Source organism: Phocoena phocoena, chromosome 4 (genome assembly GCF_963924675.1).
Source record: "Phocoena phocoena chromosome 4, mPhoPho1.1, whole genome shotgun sequence".
Classification (NCBI taxonomy): Eukaryota; Metazoa; Chordata; class Mammalia; order Artiodactyla; family Phocoenidae; genus Phocoena; species Phocoena phocoena.
In genome coordinates, this window is record NC_089222.1 from 41,221,104 (window position 1) to 41,238,505 (window position 17,402).

The following is a 17,402-nucleotide window of genomic DNA, read 5'->3' on the forward strand; positions in this document are numbered from 1 at the left end:
TTGATGAAAAACAATTTTGATTGTTTCGAACATTAGTTTTCACTTGAAAAGCAGAGTCTAATACTTAAAAAGTGACAGCCATTGACTCACAGTTGACTCAGGCAACTGTTTTTTAATATCTGAGAGGACACACACAGGTTTAACCGTCCGCAAAATGGTCAAAACTTCTGAGTAAATTAGTTGACACGTACACTTGTAAGATTCTCAGGTATTTTTACCCTTCTCTCTCTTCCCATTTCTGGGGCTCAGATTATGTGGGAAGAAGCTGTGGGACAATACAAATACCAAGCATCCTTTTCTGTGGGAAATGACCTCGGTGCAACAGTAGCCTCCAAGTCCACTACCAGGCACTCCTCCAAGAAGTCTCAGAACAAATTAAGGTACTCAGATCACAGCTGATTAAATCAATTTAAAATGTGTATCAAGATGCAAGGGAAAGAGATGGGATGAGCTGCCATACTTAGTGTGAGACTGTGATGTGGTCTTCATCCCTGCTTCTGGCGCAGAGCTCCTAAAACCCTTGGAATTTCCTAAGTGATAGGAGCCATAAAGGTGTCTCTTGCTATGTTAGTCAGGTGACTTTTGAACATACCTCAGGATGGGGACCAATTGCCTGACGGGCCAACCAAGGGATTAGAGAGTTGGAATTTTCAGTCCCACCGCCCTGACCTCAGAAAGGGGCTAGAGGTTGAATCAGTCGCCAGTGGCCTGTGATTTAATCAGTCACGCCTATGAAATGAAGCCTTCATAAAAATCCAAAAAGGACAGGGTTCAGAGAGCTTCCAGGTTGGTGAGCACTTAGGGGTTTAGGGAGAGTGGAATGCTCAGGGAGAGGGCATGAAAGTTCTTTGCCTTTCCCCATACTTTGCACTGTGCATCTCTCCCATCTGGCTGTTCCTGAGTTATGTCCTTTTAAAATAAACCAGTAATCTAATAAACAAAGTGTTTCTTTGAGTTCTGTGAGCTACTCTAGCAAATTAATTGAACCCAAGGAGGGGTTCGTTGGAACCTCCCATCTATAGCCTGTTGGTCAGGAGCACAGGTAACAACCTGGACTCGCAGTTGGCGTGTGAAGCGGGGAGTCCTCAACCTGTGGAATCTGATGCTATCTCCAGGTAGAGAGTGTCAGAACTGAGCTGAATTGTAGGACACCCAGTTGGTATCCAAGAACCTGTGTTTTTATGTAGGGAAAACCCCACCTCCACATGAATTGGAATTGGTGCCAGAATCCTACTTGGGATATGGTCCAGGAATGTGAAGGACCGCACTACCTGAGTCTTGGGTTATGCAGTATTTACATGTCCAGCCTTTCTGCCACAGCCACCCTCCCTGTTGATGATATGGTTACAAGTCAGCCTTGAGGGTATAGAAAGGAAGCCCAATTAGACAGAAGGTGTCTGCCAATGACACACAACCTGCTTTATCAGAGACACAGGGGCAAGTCCCTCAGGCTCCCTCTGTAGCTTACCCCCTCACCTGATGAGCAGCTATGGAATTGTATTTCTTGGGCAGAGAACACATAGGGCCAGAATGGGTGTCACCAGTGGGCAGTCAGTGTACCATCTAATGAATATTGAGTGCCTAGGGGTTATGTAGTGTGTCATGAATATTAGAAGCTTCTTTAGTCTTTCCATCCCTTTCTATGCTCAGCTTGATCTAGGTCTAACACATCCATTTAACTAACTTCTTTTTTTTTTTAATTTTATTTATTTATTTTTGGCTACATTGGGTCTTCATTGCTGCACGCGGGCTTTCTCTAGTTGCAGCGAGCGGAGGCTACTGTTCATTGCAGCGCGCAGGCTTCTCATTGCAGTGGCTTCTCTTGTCGCGGAGCATGGGCTCTAGGCACGCAGGCTTCGGTAGTTGTGGCACATGGGCTCAGTAGTGGTGGCTCGCAGGCTCAGTAGTTGTGGCTCGCAGGCTCAGTAGTTGTGGCGCACAGGCTCAGTAGTTGTGGCTTGTGGGCTCTAGCGCACAGGCTCAGCAGTTGTGGCCCACAGGGCTTAGTTGCTCCACAGCACGTGGGATCTTCCCGGACCAGGGATGGAACCTGTGTCCCCTGCATTGTCAGGCAGATTCTTATCCACTGCGCCACCAGAGAAGCCCCTAACTTACTTTTTAATACTTCACATCTCATGAACTCTGCCTCATCGTCTAAATCTTGCGCAATTCACTTGTGTCTGAAAAGCCAGTACGTATTCATTATCTGTGCTTAACACAGCTTATAAGTTTCATCTAGCCCATTTGTTTTTCTTCTGTAGCATTAATCAGCATTACTCGAATATTCTCAAGTAATACAGCAACATCTTCTACAAAATATCTTAGAAGAGCTTCCCCCACACTGGTCCGCCTCTCTGATTCCATTCTAGCCAGCCTCCCAGTCCTTGAGGTCTTTGCCATCCTTCCTCCTTCAAGGACCCAATCAAGATACTCACCCGGGCTTCCCTGGTGGTGCAGTGGTTGAGAGTCCACCTGCCGATGCAGGGGACGCAGGTTCGTGCCCCAGTCTGGGAAGATCCCACATGCCGCGGAGCGGCTGGGCCCGTGAGCCATGGCCGCTGAGCCTGTGCATCTGGAGCCTGTGCTCCGCAACAGGAGAGGCCACAACGGTGAGAGGCCCACGTACAGCAAAAAAAAAAATAAAATAAAAATAAAAGATACTCACCCATGTGTGCTCCTGCATCTTTCCCCGTCTCCACTACAATCTCCTCTTTACTCAACATTCTTTTGTAATTTCACTGCCCATATCTTCATTTCCAAGGCTGAATGAAGCCCTGTTACGTGATCATGATCTAACTTGTCCAGGACCTGGCCTTTCCAGTTATTTCCCACCCACCATAGTCAATTTCTGCCTTCTTGCTGGCTCCTTCCCTGATGCCCACACAGACGTTTGGATCTCCTTATCTTAAAGACCAACCACCTCTCTGCTTCCATTATACACTCAAGCTACCACCCCAGTGCTCTAATTCATCCACAACCTTCTTTACAGACTGCTCTCTACACAGTCCCTCAACTTCTTAACCACTTGTAACTCAGCTTCCACCCCTAACACACTAGTATTCTCTCAAGGGAAACTGATGACTTCCTCATTGTCAAAACTTACGGCTTTTGGTTGTGTTTCCCTTTCCACCTGTTAGTCTTTTCTGCTTCCCTGAGGTATTTGAAGCCGTGGAGCACCCTCCCTTTGACCCCTCACTCTGTTGGTTTTCCTTCTCCTCTCACCTTGTCGGCCACACCCCCTTTGCTTCCTCTTGCCTTCTGAATGCTGGCTTTCACCCAAGGGGATTGTCGTTTTCTATTGCAGCTATAAAAGATCACCCCAAAGTTAGTGACTTAAGTCAATATACATTTATCATCCTACAGTTCTGGAGGTCAGAAGTCCCTAATGAATCTCACAAACTAAAATCAGGGTGTCAGCAGGGCTGCAATCCTTCTGGAGGCTCTAAGGGAAAATCCACTTTCTTGCCTTTTCCCTTTTCTAGAGGCCTCCCACATTCCTGAGCTTGTGATCCTTCCTGTGTCTTCAAAGCCAACAACGCTGGGCAGAGTCTTGCTCTCGCTGCCATCTCTCTGGTTCTTCCTCTGCTGCTCGTGATAACATTGGGCCCACCTGGATAACCCAGGATAATCTCCTCATCTCAAGGTCAGCTGATTAGCAAGCCTAATTCCCCTCCCACACCCCCAGCCCCCGTGGGGATCAATGTACCCACCACAATGATGTCTTTGTTTCTGATCAGTCCTTTCTCTACAACCTCTCCCTTCATCTCATCCATTTCTGCAACTATCCTCTCCCCGCAAAAGACCCCCACGTTCTATCTGTTGATCTGACTTCTCTTTTGAGCCCCAGTTGCCTCCTGCACCTTCACCTCAAAACTTTATGGTGAAAAATAAAAGACCTCATTACTGCAACCCAATCCCTCAGAATCAGTCCCTCCTTCTAACCTCCTGTTTCTTTTTACAGCACCAAGTTTACTCTGGCAGTGGTCTCGAAACCTCATGACCCCGTGTCCTGTTCACTCTACCAGGTCAGATCACTGGCTAGGTACTGTCAGTTTATTTTTCACAGTCTCATGGAATACATTCCTCTGTCTTTAACTTTCCATTCCCGCTATCATCTCCATCCTTCAGGCCTCTCTTTATTCCTCGGACTGTTGATATTGCTTTTAACTAGGAGAAGGGGGGAAAAAATCCATTTCTGTTCCTTTCCAGGGCACCTAAGAGCTGTTTTACGTGTTATTCTCATTTTATCCTATCATCAACCCAATAAACCAGGAATTAACATCCTTAGTTTATAGATGAGGAAACTGAGGCTAAGCACAATGAAATAACTTTCTGAAAGTCATAATCATGTATTCGTTCATTTAAAAATATTGAGAGCCTATTATATGCCAGGTATTATTTCAAATGTTGGGGATAATAGCAGTGAGTTAACCAACCAGGATCCAAGTTCTAAGGAAATTTACATTAATCTAGAAATAGAAAAGACAGACATTCAAGAAGTAAACAACCAAATGAACAAGATTATTGCCGACTCCTGGCTAACCTAGCTAAGAGTTCTCTTGCTCTCCTGAATTCCTAGTGAGCAAACAACAAAATCTCTTTGGTAGGGCTTCCCTGGTGGCGCAGTGATTGAGGGTTCGCCTGCCGATGCAGGGGACACGGGTTCGTGCCCCGGTCCGGGAAGATCCCACATGCCGCAGAGTAGCTGGGCCCGTGAGCCATGGCCACTGAGCCTACGCGTCTGGAGCCTGTGCTCCGCAACGGGAGACCACAACAGTGAGAGGCCCGCGTACCGCAAAAAAAAAAAGGAAAAAAAATCTCTTTGGTAGCACTTTACTCATTCGTCATTTGTATACAGCCTTATTTCCCTTACCAAACTCCTTGGGGGCAGAAACACTTCCTCACGTACATAATAGGAATTTCTTTCAACCACAAGGTTGTAAGAGTAAAAGGAGATGTTGGGGAAAGTACTTTGTTAACTGTAAAGCCATTTTCTAAGGTTTGTCGTCATTGGTGACGCAGACTGTGATCTTCTTTGGGCAGGTTATTCAAGGACCCGATTCCCTTTGATGTGAGTAGGATTAATTTTCCTCATAATTCCTTTTCCTCCCTTGCCTGGTAAAGAAGCACAACATAACACTATATAAAATGTCTACCTGCTTTCCACAAATTCCTAAGGAAAAGCTTAAAAGTTTTTGCTTAAAACAATGACTTTCTTGCTCATCTTACCCCCAATAACTTCATTTTTCCCCAATATTTCATTACAAACTGTTTCAAACTGAAAAGTTTTTAGGCGAATCTCCATTTATGCACCATACAGATTCTGCAATTACTGTTTTACTAAGCTCCCTTTGTCAACAGCTTTCCATCTATCCATCCATCAATTCATCTCATTTATTTGATGCATTTAAAGTGAGTTGCAGACATCCCTAAGACATCCCCTAAATACTTCAGCTGCATATCATTAACTGGATCTTTTTTTATTCTTTTGAGGTAAATTTTACATACAATGAAATGCACAAATCTTAAATGTATTATTCAATGAGTTTTGACAAATGTATACTCCTCTGTAAACCAGGCCCTTTCAAGTCATACAGTTTGTGCCAGAAAGTTCCCTATGCCCTTCCCAAGTCAGTCCCTGACCCCAGTAATTTTTTTTTTTGTGGTACACAGGCCTCTCACTGCTGTGGTCTCGCCCGTTGCGGAGCACAGGCTCCGGACGCGCAGGCTCAGCGGCCATGGCCCACGGGCCCAGCCACTCCGCGGCACGTGGGATCCTCCCGGACCGGGGCACGAACCCGTGTCCCCTGCATCGGCAGGCGGACCCTCAACCACTGCGCCACCAGGGAAGCCCCCAGTAATTCATTTTTGAAACTGTATTCTCAGATGACCTGCAGATATGACTTTTTAACCACTGTATTTACTACCCCCCGCAAAAAAAAAACCTTCATTCTGTTGCTATTTCAAAATTTCATTTATTTTAATCTTTTTTTCAGCATTTTTGAGGTATAACTGGCAAAATTTGTATATGTTTAAGGTGTACAATGTGATGGTTTCACATTAATATACATTGTGAAGTGATCACCACAGTCAAGCTAATTAGCATTCATTACCTCACATAGTTACCTTTTTTTTCTTTTTACCCCTCGCTCCCTCTCCCTGGCAACCACCTGTTTGTTCTCTGTATCGATGAGTCTGTTTCTGTTTCGTTATGTTTGTTCATTTGTTTTTTAAATTCCACATGTAAGTGGAATTTATGCAGTATCCCACGGTGGAATACTGCAGTGGAAATCATGCAGTATTTGTCTTTCTCTGTCTGACTTATTTCACTTAACATAATACCCTCTAGGTCTAAACATGTTGTCGCAAATGGCGAGAGTGCTATCTTTTTTTTAGGCTGTGCCGTCTTTTTTTTAGGCGTATATATATGCCACATTTCCTTTATCCATTCATCTGTTGGGGTGGACACTTAGGTTGCTTCTGTATCTTGGCTATTATAAATAATACTGCAATGAACATAGGGGTGCATATATCTTTTCGAATTAGTGTTTTTGTTTTCTTGGGGAAAATACCCAGAAGTGGAATTGCTGGATCATATGGTAGTTCTATTTTTAATTATTTTGAGGAATCTCCATACTGTTTTCCATAGTGGCTGCACCAATCTACATTCCCACCAACAGTGCACAAGGATTCTCTTTTCTCTACATCCTCTCCAGCACTTGTTATGTGTTGTCTTTTTGATGGCAGCCATTCTGATGGATGTGAGCTGATATCTCATTATGGTTTTGATTTGCATTTCCCTGATGATTAGTGATGTTGAGCATCTTTTCAGGTGTCTGTTGGCCATCTTCATTCTGTTGCTATTAATTGCCACAAATGCAAAAATGTTTTTCTGGATTTAAAGACATAATAGTTTGCTTGGTGGCAGAAACAGGATCATTAGCTTAATGAGGAAATGCTCTAATATTTCTTCTTTGAAAACATACCTTGGATTCGGATTTAGGTAGAACCACACTGCAACCTCCCTCTTACCTTATGATGGATTTTGATTTCAAGGCCAGCCTACATTGTCTCAGTCAAAGGGGGTTTATTTCTCCAAGTCTAGTGGCCCTCAATTTAGCATTTTTTATATCAACACACTCACAAAGAAAATGTGGAGGGTTTTTTTTTTTTTTTTCCTCTTACTTTGAGGCCTTTTTGCTGCTGTTGGTGGATTTATGTTCTTGGGCATGTCACAAGTCTCTTAGCCCTCAGTTTCCATATCTGGAAAATAACAGTTTATCTCTTGAGGTCCCGTGTAAATCTGAAATCCAATACTTTTTATGGGAAGAGAAGCTGTGAAGACCTGAGAAGAAAAAATAATCTCTATGCTACATAGATCACACTTAAACAGTTCATCAATATTTTTTAGTCCAAAAATAACAAATGTCACTGTAGCTTGGTAAGTAATTCTGGCTTAAATGTTCTTGGAACAGCTGGTTTCTGTTTAAAGTTTTTTGTACTAGCAAATCATAGTTTGAATTATAACACAAAGTCCTTTCCAATGAATGACTATAAAGGGAAGCTTGCTTGACATATTCCTTTTTTTTTTTTTTTCTTTATCTTGTTTATACCTCTTGAGAGGTTTTTTGACAGGATTTAGGATACAATTGTCAGAAATCTGTTCTCCCCAGAGCCACCTCTGAGTCACTTCCACTATTTATGGAACAGCAACTGTGAAGAGTGGGATCATGTTTAGGCTTTTTTTTTTTTTTAAAACAACACATGATAAATGTCTTAAGGAGTTTATGTAATATATCCCAGAGCCTTCAGTTTTCAGAAGAGAACAGAGTCCAGGAAGCAACTTCTTAGACCTTTGTATAGCTTGAAATCATGTTCCCAAGCCTTAAGGTCATAGATTGTCAAAGTAGTAACTTAGATACAGTTTTAACAGCCTTTCAAGTAAAGCTGTTCTGTCTTGGAAAGTTGGGATTGTGTTTTATGTTCGGCATAAAATTTCCATCTGATCTTATTTGCTACCTTGCAAAAGGAACTTTTACTTCGGCTTACTTTTCCTCGCACATACTTCGGATTCCAGAGCCTTCATCTGGGCAGTTGTATAGCAAGGCACTCCACAGAGAAGTCTGTCTCTGTCTCTGTCCTGTATGGATTACTCAATAAGGAGGGATGAAATTTTGGATGGGGATATGTTGCATGTTATTTCCTTTCACTGAAGAGTTTCTGTCCTCCTCTCTTCATCATCTTTTTAAGAAGACTCATAATCTGGCTCAGGCTTCTGCTTTGTTCATCAAGCTCTCATTGTGCCACCCTCCAACGAACAGGCCTCAAAAGTCTTGCACATGTTAGGTGGCCTAGCTCTCTCCTAGATTCCAGGGAGAAGGCCCGTGAACTTTGCAGGGTGCACGTCCAGAGTGCTTTTTCCTTTGAACCCATTGGACCAGTGCTGAAATGCCAGCCTGTGAGATCATCAGCTGGGCCTTTCCTGCCACCTTTCCACTGTCCTAAACAGGAAGCTGAAGCCAGGCTTGTGAGTGTGTCTCGGGTTGAACTCAGAGGGCCAACTTTTCTCGTGTCAGAATCTCAAATCACGAAAATTAAGAATATTTAGGAAAATAGGTTTGTTTCTTTCCGAGAAGCAGAGATGTTATAAAATTAAAAATATATCACCAAATATTCCTAACACAAACTCTCAGCATTCCTTAAGATCGAGCTTGATATGAAAACTTGTCAAACATGTTGATTCCATTCGTCGGGCAAAAAGTACTTGTTTTTCTCGATTAATAGCATAATGAAGACTTTGCAGTTATTAGTAAGATTATTTAAGAAGGTAGATAGATATAGCTGTACCAAAATAGCTTAAGAATAATATCTCTATTGATTTTTTTTATTTGATGGTTTAAATTCAGTCAAGATTTTATTGAATATCATTGATTTGCTCAGAGCCATTTTATGAAGAAATAGCAAGATGAGTTGCCCTATGGTGACTAAGGAATAGAGATAAGAAAATTTTATTGTGTTTAGTTTTTAAATTATCTATCATTAAATGAGCTTCACGAATTTATAAGCCTAGTTGTTCCTCTTTATATATCCTAAAATCCTAGAACCACCCTGAAGTATTTTGGAAATCGGCTACTCTTTTTACCAGAGACATGTATGGTCCAACTTGTATGTCCTTTGATTACTCTCTGAAAGCCCAGAATCCTTTCCATTACTGTCTCTTAGGTGAAATGGTCAGTCTCTACAATCATATTGTGATATATTGGGGGTGTCTATATATTCAGGTCACAGCATTGGGCCATATACATATATGGCCTAACTGTCAAAAAAAACCTTGCAGTTTAGTTTCATTTTCATGAAATGAATTAATTATACTGACTTTAATACTTTAATAAGCTCCCTCCCTAAAAAATTATAGGAAAATTATTTCATCTTATTTCTGTTTGACTTAAAAAGCATGCTGATAAGAGCCAAAAAGAAGTGGGAGATCAAAAGAATTACAAAATAATATATATTTTTTAAAGAGCGAAGGCCCTCCTTTTAGTTATAAAGTTGACAAACATTTCAGACACTCAACACAGAGAACATCCCTTCAGTGTCAGTATTCAGAATGGATTGTTTTCCCTTTCGCCTGTTAAAAGTTATGAAATGATCCTTAAGGCCTCTCGTTTCATAAGCACCATGCAGGCAGCATCTGTGGGCAGGAAGGATGATGCCGGAGGTTAGAAATGTTCAACTGCAACATTGATTTGTGTCTGTCTCTCTCTTTCTCCCTCGCCGGCCTTTTTCCCTTTAATGAGGACTAGAATGTTTCCACATCAGTTAACTGCCTTCATAAAGCACCAGAAGGTCACACCAGCCCCAGGCTGATCCTTTCCTTTGTGCCTATAATATAATTGGCTGATTGTGCCAGTGATGAGCGCGCCCCCTCCCCCAGCCCGGTCCTAGCTCCATGTTTGTAAGCCTCACTGCTGCTTTCCGAGGAGAGCAGCTCGGCTCGCTGCGCGCTTCCCGGCACAGGCAGTGCCACTGCGCAGGTTGATCAGCGAAACAGCATCCATTTTAATCTGCGGGGAGCCCCTGCCTTCCCAGGGCTTGCTCTCCGCCAGTGGATGCTCCGCGCTTTCCCTCCGCAGCTTCGCTGAGCAGTCCTGTTTGGGGTCTGCGCCCTAGGATGCACTGAGATGGTACATCAGGAGAACTGTTCGTATCAGGTAAGATTTAAAGCGTGATTGTGAGGCCGGCATCCTTTGGGAGAGGAGGCCTTCCTCTTCCAAAGCAGCAGGTTGCCTCTTTCCGGATTTTCAAGGGATTTTGCTATCCTCCACTGCTGGCCTTCATCGCATACAGTATCTGAATTGTAATTAGATTTTCTGGGGAGTAATGGGGCAGAAAACACTGCTTCTTTGACCTTTAAAGCATATGTGAAATCCACTGAGGTGATCTGTGCTTTGCACATTCTGTATGTCTGTGCAAATGAGACGAACTGCTTTGAACTGTAATTGAATTTCAGGGGCTTTGGAGAAGGAAAATCTATCTGGAATTTCACGTAGATAACAATGAAAAATACGAGTTTTGCTCATTGCATAGGGTTGTGACTTGCTTCACATACAGTTTTTAGGATTGTCTTGAAGGAAATTATATAAATAGGAAGTAATAATTGATGATCTAAGAATTTTCGGAAATTAGCTGGCATGCACTTGACGTTTAAAGTTGCTCTCGTATGTCTCTCCAAACTTATTTTTACTAGTGTGTTGTTTTAAATGACTAGTAAATAAGAATTAAGGTACCAACATGTATAAAAAACTCCAAATAGAAAATTTCTAGTAATACATACTCATCTGTGTGCTAACTTGCTCTCTGGAGTGTCGAAGTAAACACAGATGATTTCAGAAGACCAGTTCTAGAGCGTGACTGGACTGTGGAGGCAACATTGAAAGTATCCTCGTTGTCAACAGACAATGAGAATGTTCTCAGAGAAATTGCTCTTTGCAGCAGCAAGCACGGCTAGTCCAAGTCCTGGATAGTTAATATCAGGGTATCACTCAACTGACCGAGTTTAGAAGCTCTAAGGGACCGTTTCTCTAGTCTAACAATGCCTCTTCCTTGTGTGAGGTAGGTTACCTGAGACCAGCAGGTGTTTCTCATAAGGTCGGGTTTCACAGTGGTGACTATATGCAGGCAGGATAGTACATCTCACAAGACTCAAGGCAGTCGTTTCTCAGCTAAGTAATGTGTGCCTAGAAAGTGTATTTATCCACTTTTGCTCTGCTTAATAATTGGAATTTTGTAACTGTAGACTTGTCTTAGAGTATTTTTATTTTCTAGTACATTTAGGGCCATAGATCCTAAATATCAAGATGGTACTTCATAGGAATTCTTTCCAAGAGAAAAGGGTCATGATCTGAGGAAACAGCCAAAACTTACACAGAATACAGTTTGGGAGCGTAGTGTCAACATCCAGGGAGAGCCTAACCTACTTATGGCATGGCTACAGGTGATTAAATTACTATAATAATTAAAATCATTTTTCTGCTCAGTTTTCAGAGGTGCTATGTAATTTAATTTTTGAAAGGCAAGATACTATAAGATCGTTCCCTATATCTTTTCATTAGGTTGAACATGGAATCACTGGTTTTACAAGTCAAAAATTGGTCAGATATCAGCAGTTTCATCCGGAGAGGAGAGATTTTTTAGCCTACTGCTTCCAGAGGAAGACAAATTGATTTTATTTTATATGAACTACAACATAGAACAGTCATTATGTGTTCGAGAGTTTTGAAGTATTTATTGCTTATTTTCACAATAAAATCCCATGCATTAGGCAAATAATAGTAGGCAACAGATTCTGCGTCTCCATGGAGTTTTATAGGACTATCTTCATGTGTATGTTCTTTTGAAATGCTCTCCCTCTATTCATAACTCAGCATAAACAAAAACATTAACCTTGAAGCCACGTCTTGATCCTACTTAGAAACCTTAGTTTTAGAACCCACTGGGCACACCATGTGCGTTTGGATTCAGCAAGGGCGGTTTCTCTAAGTTCTTGGCTTGACGTTGTCACGGTCACTGGTGATATCGACAGTTTGATGTTTTTCAGAAACTTCCCCTTTTCTGATGAAGCCTTTATTTATTTATTTACTTATTCTTAAGGATGATAATGCAGTGGTTAAAGCAAATTCCTCAAGGTTAGCATCTTAGTGAGTAGAAGGAATTTATCTGTAGGGCCGATTTCTTTCCTCCATCAATGTGTACCAAGGTTTCTTAATGGAGAGCCCATGAAGGGGGCTTCGGAGGCCATTCCCCTCAAACTTACTTGGGCATTTTGGTGCACGTGTCTAGATATATGTTGTTATTACTCTCGTTGCCAGCAGCAGCAGCGCGGTAACGGCCTCCTAACTGGGGCTGCTTCTGCCCTTGCCCCCATTCCATAGTCTGTTTTCAACAAGTATCCAAAATGATTTTTCAAGACCTAAGTCAGAGCCTGTCACCCATCTCAAAATTCTCCTCCTCGACATAAAAGCCCATGTCCTCCCAGGGCCCCACATCACCTCACCCCTGATGCCTTTCAGAGTCCTCTCCCACGTCCCCCTCCCTCCGTCCCTTCCTCCCCTCCCCCCATGCTGGCCTGGCCCTGCACTTGCTGCCCCTCCTGCCTGACATGTGCTTCCTCTGGGTACCCTGTATAGGGTTGCAGATTTAGCAAACGATCTGCAGTGTTTGGGGCATGTTTATATTAAAAAATTGTTCACTGTTTACGTGAAATTCAGATTCACGCGGGCATCCTATATTTGTCCTGTGGGTAACCCCCGTGGCTTTCTCTCTCACTTTCTTCAGATCTTTGCTCAAATGTCACCTTCTTGTGAAGGCCTTCTCTGGACTTACTATGTCAACTTCCAACTCCCCAGTTCTATCCCAATATTTCTATTACACTTTATTTTTATGTTTGGCATTCATCACCAGCCATCAGACTTTTACTCATTTGTCTATTTTCTGTCTCCCTCTCTCCATGGAAGCTCCATGAGGGCAGGGATTTTTAGGTTTGTGTCAATCTGCTCTCCCAGTGCTAAGAACAAGCTCCCAAATAAAATGGATGGATGTGCCTACTGTATATAAAATTGACTAAGAAGAAAGACACTGTAAACATCCTATAGCATTGTGGTTTGTTACATTCTGATGGCCATTGGGGTGACTTTCAATCCTATTCCTATTCTAGCCTCCTACCATTAATCTGCCCCGGTTTCAGTGTTTGTGGGTCCGATTATCCCCTTAATTCTTGTTACTTTTCTCATCTGTGAAATGGGATTTTTCCTAGTTAACATCCTGGCATGAGAGTTGGCAGGTCCCTGCCAGAGGCCACCTTTCTGCATAAGCAAGTCAGTTACCATGAATTAAGAGCTATCTTCTCCCAATGCACATAAAGGGCTCAGTGAAGATTATAAGCAGCCCAGGAAAACCATGCATCACTTCACTTCCCAATTATGTATTACTAATATGTAGAAGTATAGCTGATTCTCACGTATTGCTTTTCCAAATAGATATGACTGTTTTGAAAAAACAGAGTTTCACTGCTTCCAAGAGCTGGAAAACCACTGCTTGAGGTGGGTGGATGCACTGTGCTTTGAACGACTTCATCCAAGGAGGGAGGATCAGAGAGAAATTCTCAGGCAGAATTTTTCGTGCTTGTTTTGTTTTTAAAGGTTCTCACATTGTCATCATCTTCGTGTACTTTCCTCCCTCCAAGGGTTTACATTAGCACAGAGGTTACTGAGGCATGTGTTGTCATTTTCAGTCGTAGCCGTGTTAAAAGATAGAGCCATCAACCTCCATTTTCCAGTCTTGGGAGGAAGCCAGTCTCTTCAGGAAAGAGCCTTGCCCACAGCTTCAGGCCTGGCAGCCTTCGAGAGGCCAGACTCTTCTAAACGATCTCTGATAGAAAGCTTTGAAATATCATTAACTTGAAAGTACACGCTTAGGTCAAAGGGTCCATTTTGCTTAAAAACTCCCAAATATTTTCTCCTCTCTCCCAGCAGTTAATTTTGGAGATTGATGTGAATGGAAAGCCAATGACATGCTTTTATCCCTTTCTTTCCATTGCTTAAGTTCCCTTATCACCACCCCAGATATAAACCACACCCTCACGTTCTTAGCTACCATAGGAATGGAGGAGAAAGAAAGTGAAATGGTATGTGAATGACTCTCGTCCTTTTCCTCGCTTGGGAGCATAAAGAAACTCTTCTTCAAATACACACCTGGTCTTGAAAAAGCAGAGGAGAAATCTTTGATGCTTCCGCATTTTCTTTAGGATAAATTTCCAACCCCTTTGTATGGCAGTCAAGGCCGAACCATGATCAGAACCCTGGGCAGAAACACTCCTCCCTCCAAGCCCTGTACTCCTGCCCCCAAATTGCCATCAGTCCTTTTTCTTTGCTCTGATGCCTCAGCCTACAAAGTCTGCCACACACACACCTGCTTCTCTACCTGTTGCAAGCTGATGTGCTCTGAGGCTCAAATGTCACCTTCTTCAGGAAGCTTTCTCCTTCTCAGTGCATTTTGCTTTTACTTCTGTTAGAACCCATTTACAGCTAGTGACATATAAGTCTGTCTCCCCCATTAGACAACAGGCTTCTTGAGAACAAAGACCTGATTTTCATTTCCTGCCCTGCAAACAGAGTACGTGTTCAATAAATGTGTGTTGGACTGAATCGCATCTTCTGCAGTTGGTGCTGTTCCGAGGCCCCAGGACGAGGATTTTGCATCATAATACCAGAGAGAAGCTCAGATCTGTGCACTGCAACGGGGAGTTGGTGAAGCTGATCCTGGTATTCCTTATACCTGGCTTACGAGCCTCTTGCCCAGTTGCCAGCATCCCATCTGCCGAGATGGGAGACACAGTGCAAAGAAGAAAATGAAAGAGACAGACACCCCCCCCTTCCCAGAGACAATGCATTAAGAACACACCTCCATACCTACCTTTCCTTCACCAAGAGAATTTTTCCAAGGTGAACCTCATGGTCCATCCCCAAGTACTTTTTCAAAATACCTGTGGTCAGCTGAGGCAAATACTCATCCTCAAGCCACCTTTCTTAATATATTGAATTTTGCAAAGTTTTCAGAAATCTTTTTGCCATATAGAGGGATATTTTTACTGGCTCCTGAAACACCAAATACCTCTTGGACAAAATGTTTCAGCCCAATTGAAGTGTCATACCCAGCACATAAAATAAAAGATGTCCTATATTGGTCTCAAATGATAAAACTAAGGGTTATATCAGTTGAAATAGTACATTAAAAATTCTTGCTGGAGAAAGTAGTAAACAGCCCTTCATGCCCAGATTCTAGTGGGTTATTTCATAAGAAAGGAAATATAGTCTGTCCCTGTTGACACCAGGGCAAGGGAGGGCTCATTTCCCAAGTTCCTCTTCCTGTGAATGAGAAAACAAGGTATCAAATTTGACTCCATTTAAGATTCCACTCAATTTAAGCCTGGTTTCATCCATAGCAGGGAAAAAATATATTGACCTAATGGAGAGGGGAATTTCAAAGCATTTAGTGCGCTGCTTGATACAGGCTTTTAAATATAAGTTCAATGAAAACTAAATAAATAAAGTTCAATGAAGTTATTTTTCCATCTTGTTCTATAGATTTTTATTTGATTGGGAAATTTTTTTCCCCATAGTTAAGTGCTGAAGAATTCTTTGTTTTCATTGTTTTGCCTGGTTGGGGTATAATTGTGTTTTGCCTTGTTGAGATACAGTGTGTTTGTCTGAGGAGAGAGTAACAAACATATCCATCACCTTAAAAATTAAGAAAATAGTTCTGGATGTAAACTCGTCTGCACTTGTTTTTAGGCTGTATATCTGAAAATCTAATGTTGTATATTTTTTACCACAAAAGGAGCACAGTGGTAGGTGCCCAAATGGGGGGGGGGGGGGCGGAAAGCGTCTTAACAGGATTTCAGTATGGGCCTGATCTGAAATAGAAATTTAGTACAAGCACATCATTCCTATTTAAAGTAGCACTGGGGGCCTCAAACATCACGTTTTAGACATCAAGCGATTTTAAGAAATAAATGTGCATATGCATATCTTAAGCCAAAAGCCTAGTATTTTCTCTTGGAAAGGGGCTGGGGATAGAGGAGGGGAAGGAAATGGAAACATCACTATGATATATATCAGCGCATGCATGATTTTTGGAGAGTAGAGACCCCACCTTCGCACACACACGCGCGCACGCACACACGATCTTAAACTAAGATTTCACACGCAGAAGCTCGACATCCATAGCGCCGTATTCTATTACTTATTTATATTCTCTATACCAAGGGAAAATTGGAAATCTTGGTGTACTTAGTATTCCCCTGGGCACTATCTAGAAGCATCAGAAATTACCGAGCTTCCTGAAATAGAAAGTACTTTGACAAAATTGCTTGAATTCAGAAGAAAACAACCATCCGAAGGCCTAGTGACAATCAGCGTAGGAGAGCCATTAAGGGGGAAAGAATGCTAAGAACACAGAAAAACATAATGAGGGCATTAATCCTGGTCTCCCTCGGAAGCTGTGCCGTCGTCATCCAAGCGACTGCAGTTGAGTTTCTTGTACTCAGGTCTCCAGCTGGGCAGAAAGCTTCATGTCTGTGGTCCTCAGTTTTTCTGATGTGGGTCAACGACCGGCACTCTGTCTCCTCCCAACACTTTCACCTCCTCCACTCCATGCTCCCAATGCCATTAGTTTAACTTTTGAAACCTACACTGAAAAGTCCATTGTAAAATTGCACGCATATGTTCGTGGTTTATCTAGCTATCGGTATACCTTAATTGAAAAGCAAAGCAAATTTAGACAAACATTCACAGAAGAAAATAGTTTATTTGAAAAGAGGTTATAAAGCAGGTGTCGGTTTGTATAGCGCATGGAATTTGGATATTAAGGTGGAAGGAAAGGCTGTAGGAGGCTAAAGGGTTAATCAGGATGAAATAGTTTCCATCAATAGGAATAGGAAAATCTTTTGACAATGCATAAGTGATTTCCCAGTAATGCGGTCGGTGTTCTCAGTCAATAATTTCCACCAGTGACCGATAATGATCATTTAAAAGCATTAGCTCACGTGAGCAATGCACCTTGCAGTTCAGATCATGGCTTGACAGGAAACTGAAGCTCTCCATTCTAGTCCTTGAATTTCAGGGCAGGGGGGTGAGCAGAGGCCCTTTCAACCTCAGGGACTGTAAGTGGCTCTGTGTACATTTTCTAAGGGGAAGCATTAGTATCTGGGCCCATGTTTTGCCAGCACAGTTCATTTTAGAGAGGGCAGCAGTAGAGGAAGGAATCAGGAAGAATTCTCTGTAGGAAAGACATGAGTGACTGTTATCCTCTTGTTTGTGCGTAGCTGCTACAAAACCACCAAACGT

At 42.4% G+C, this 17,402-nt stretch overlaps 1 protein-coding gene across 8 annotated transcripts in view; it reads left to right on the plus strand.

The window, feature by feature from the left end:
• SCHIP1 (schwannomin interacting protein 1) overlaps positions 1-17,402 on the plus strand; it is a 125,704-nt gene that overhangs the window by 62,789 nt on the left and 45,513 nt on the right. The window contains exon 1 of one of the 8 annotated variants that reach the window (XM_065876838.1): positions 9,928-10,211. The exons of the other annotated variants lie outside the window; for them this stretch is intronic. Coding sequence (XP_065732910.1) covers positions 10,182-10,211 — 30 coding nt within the window. The 5' untranslated portion in view covers positions 9,928-10,181. Of the gene's footprint in view, positions 1-9,927; positions 10,212-17,402 lie in introns of those variants that run through there. 8 annotated transcript variants of the gene reach the window in all.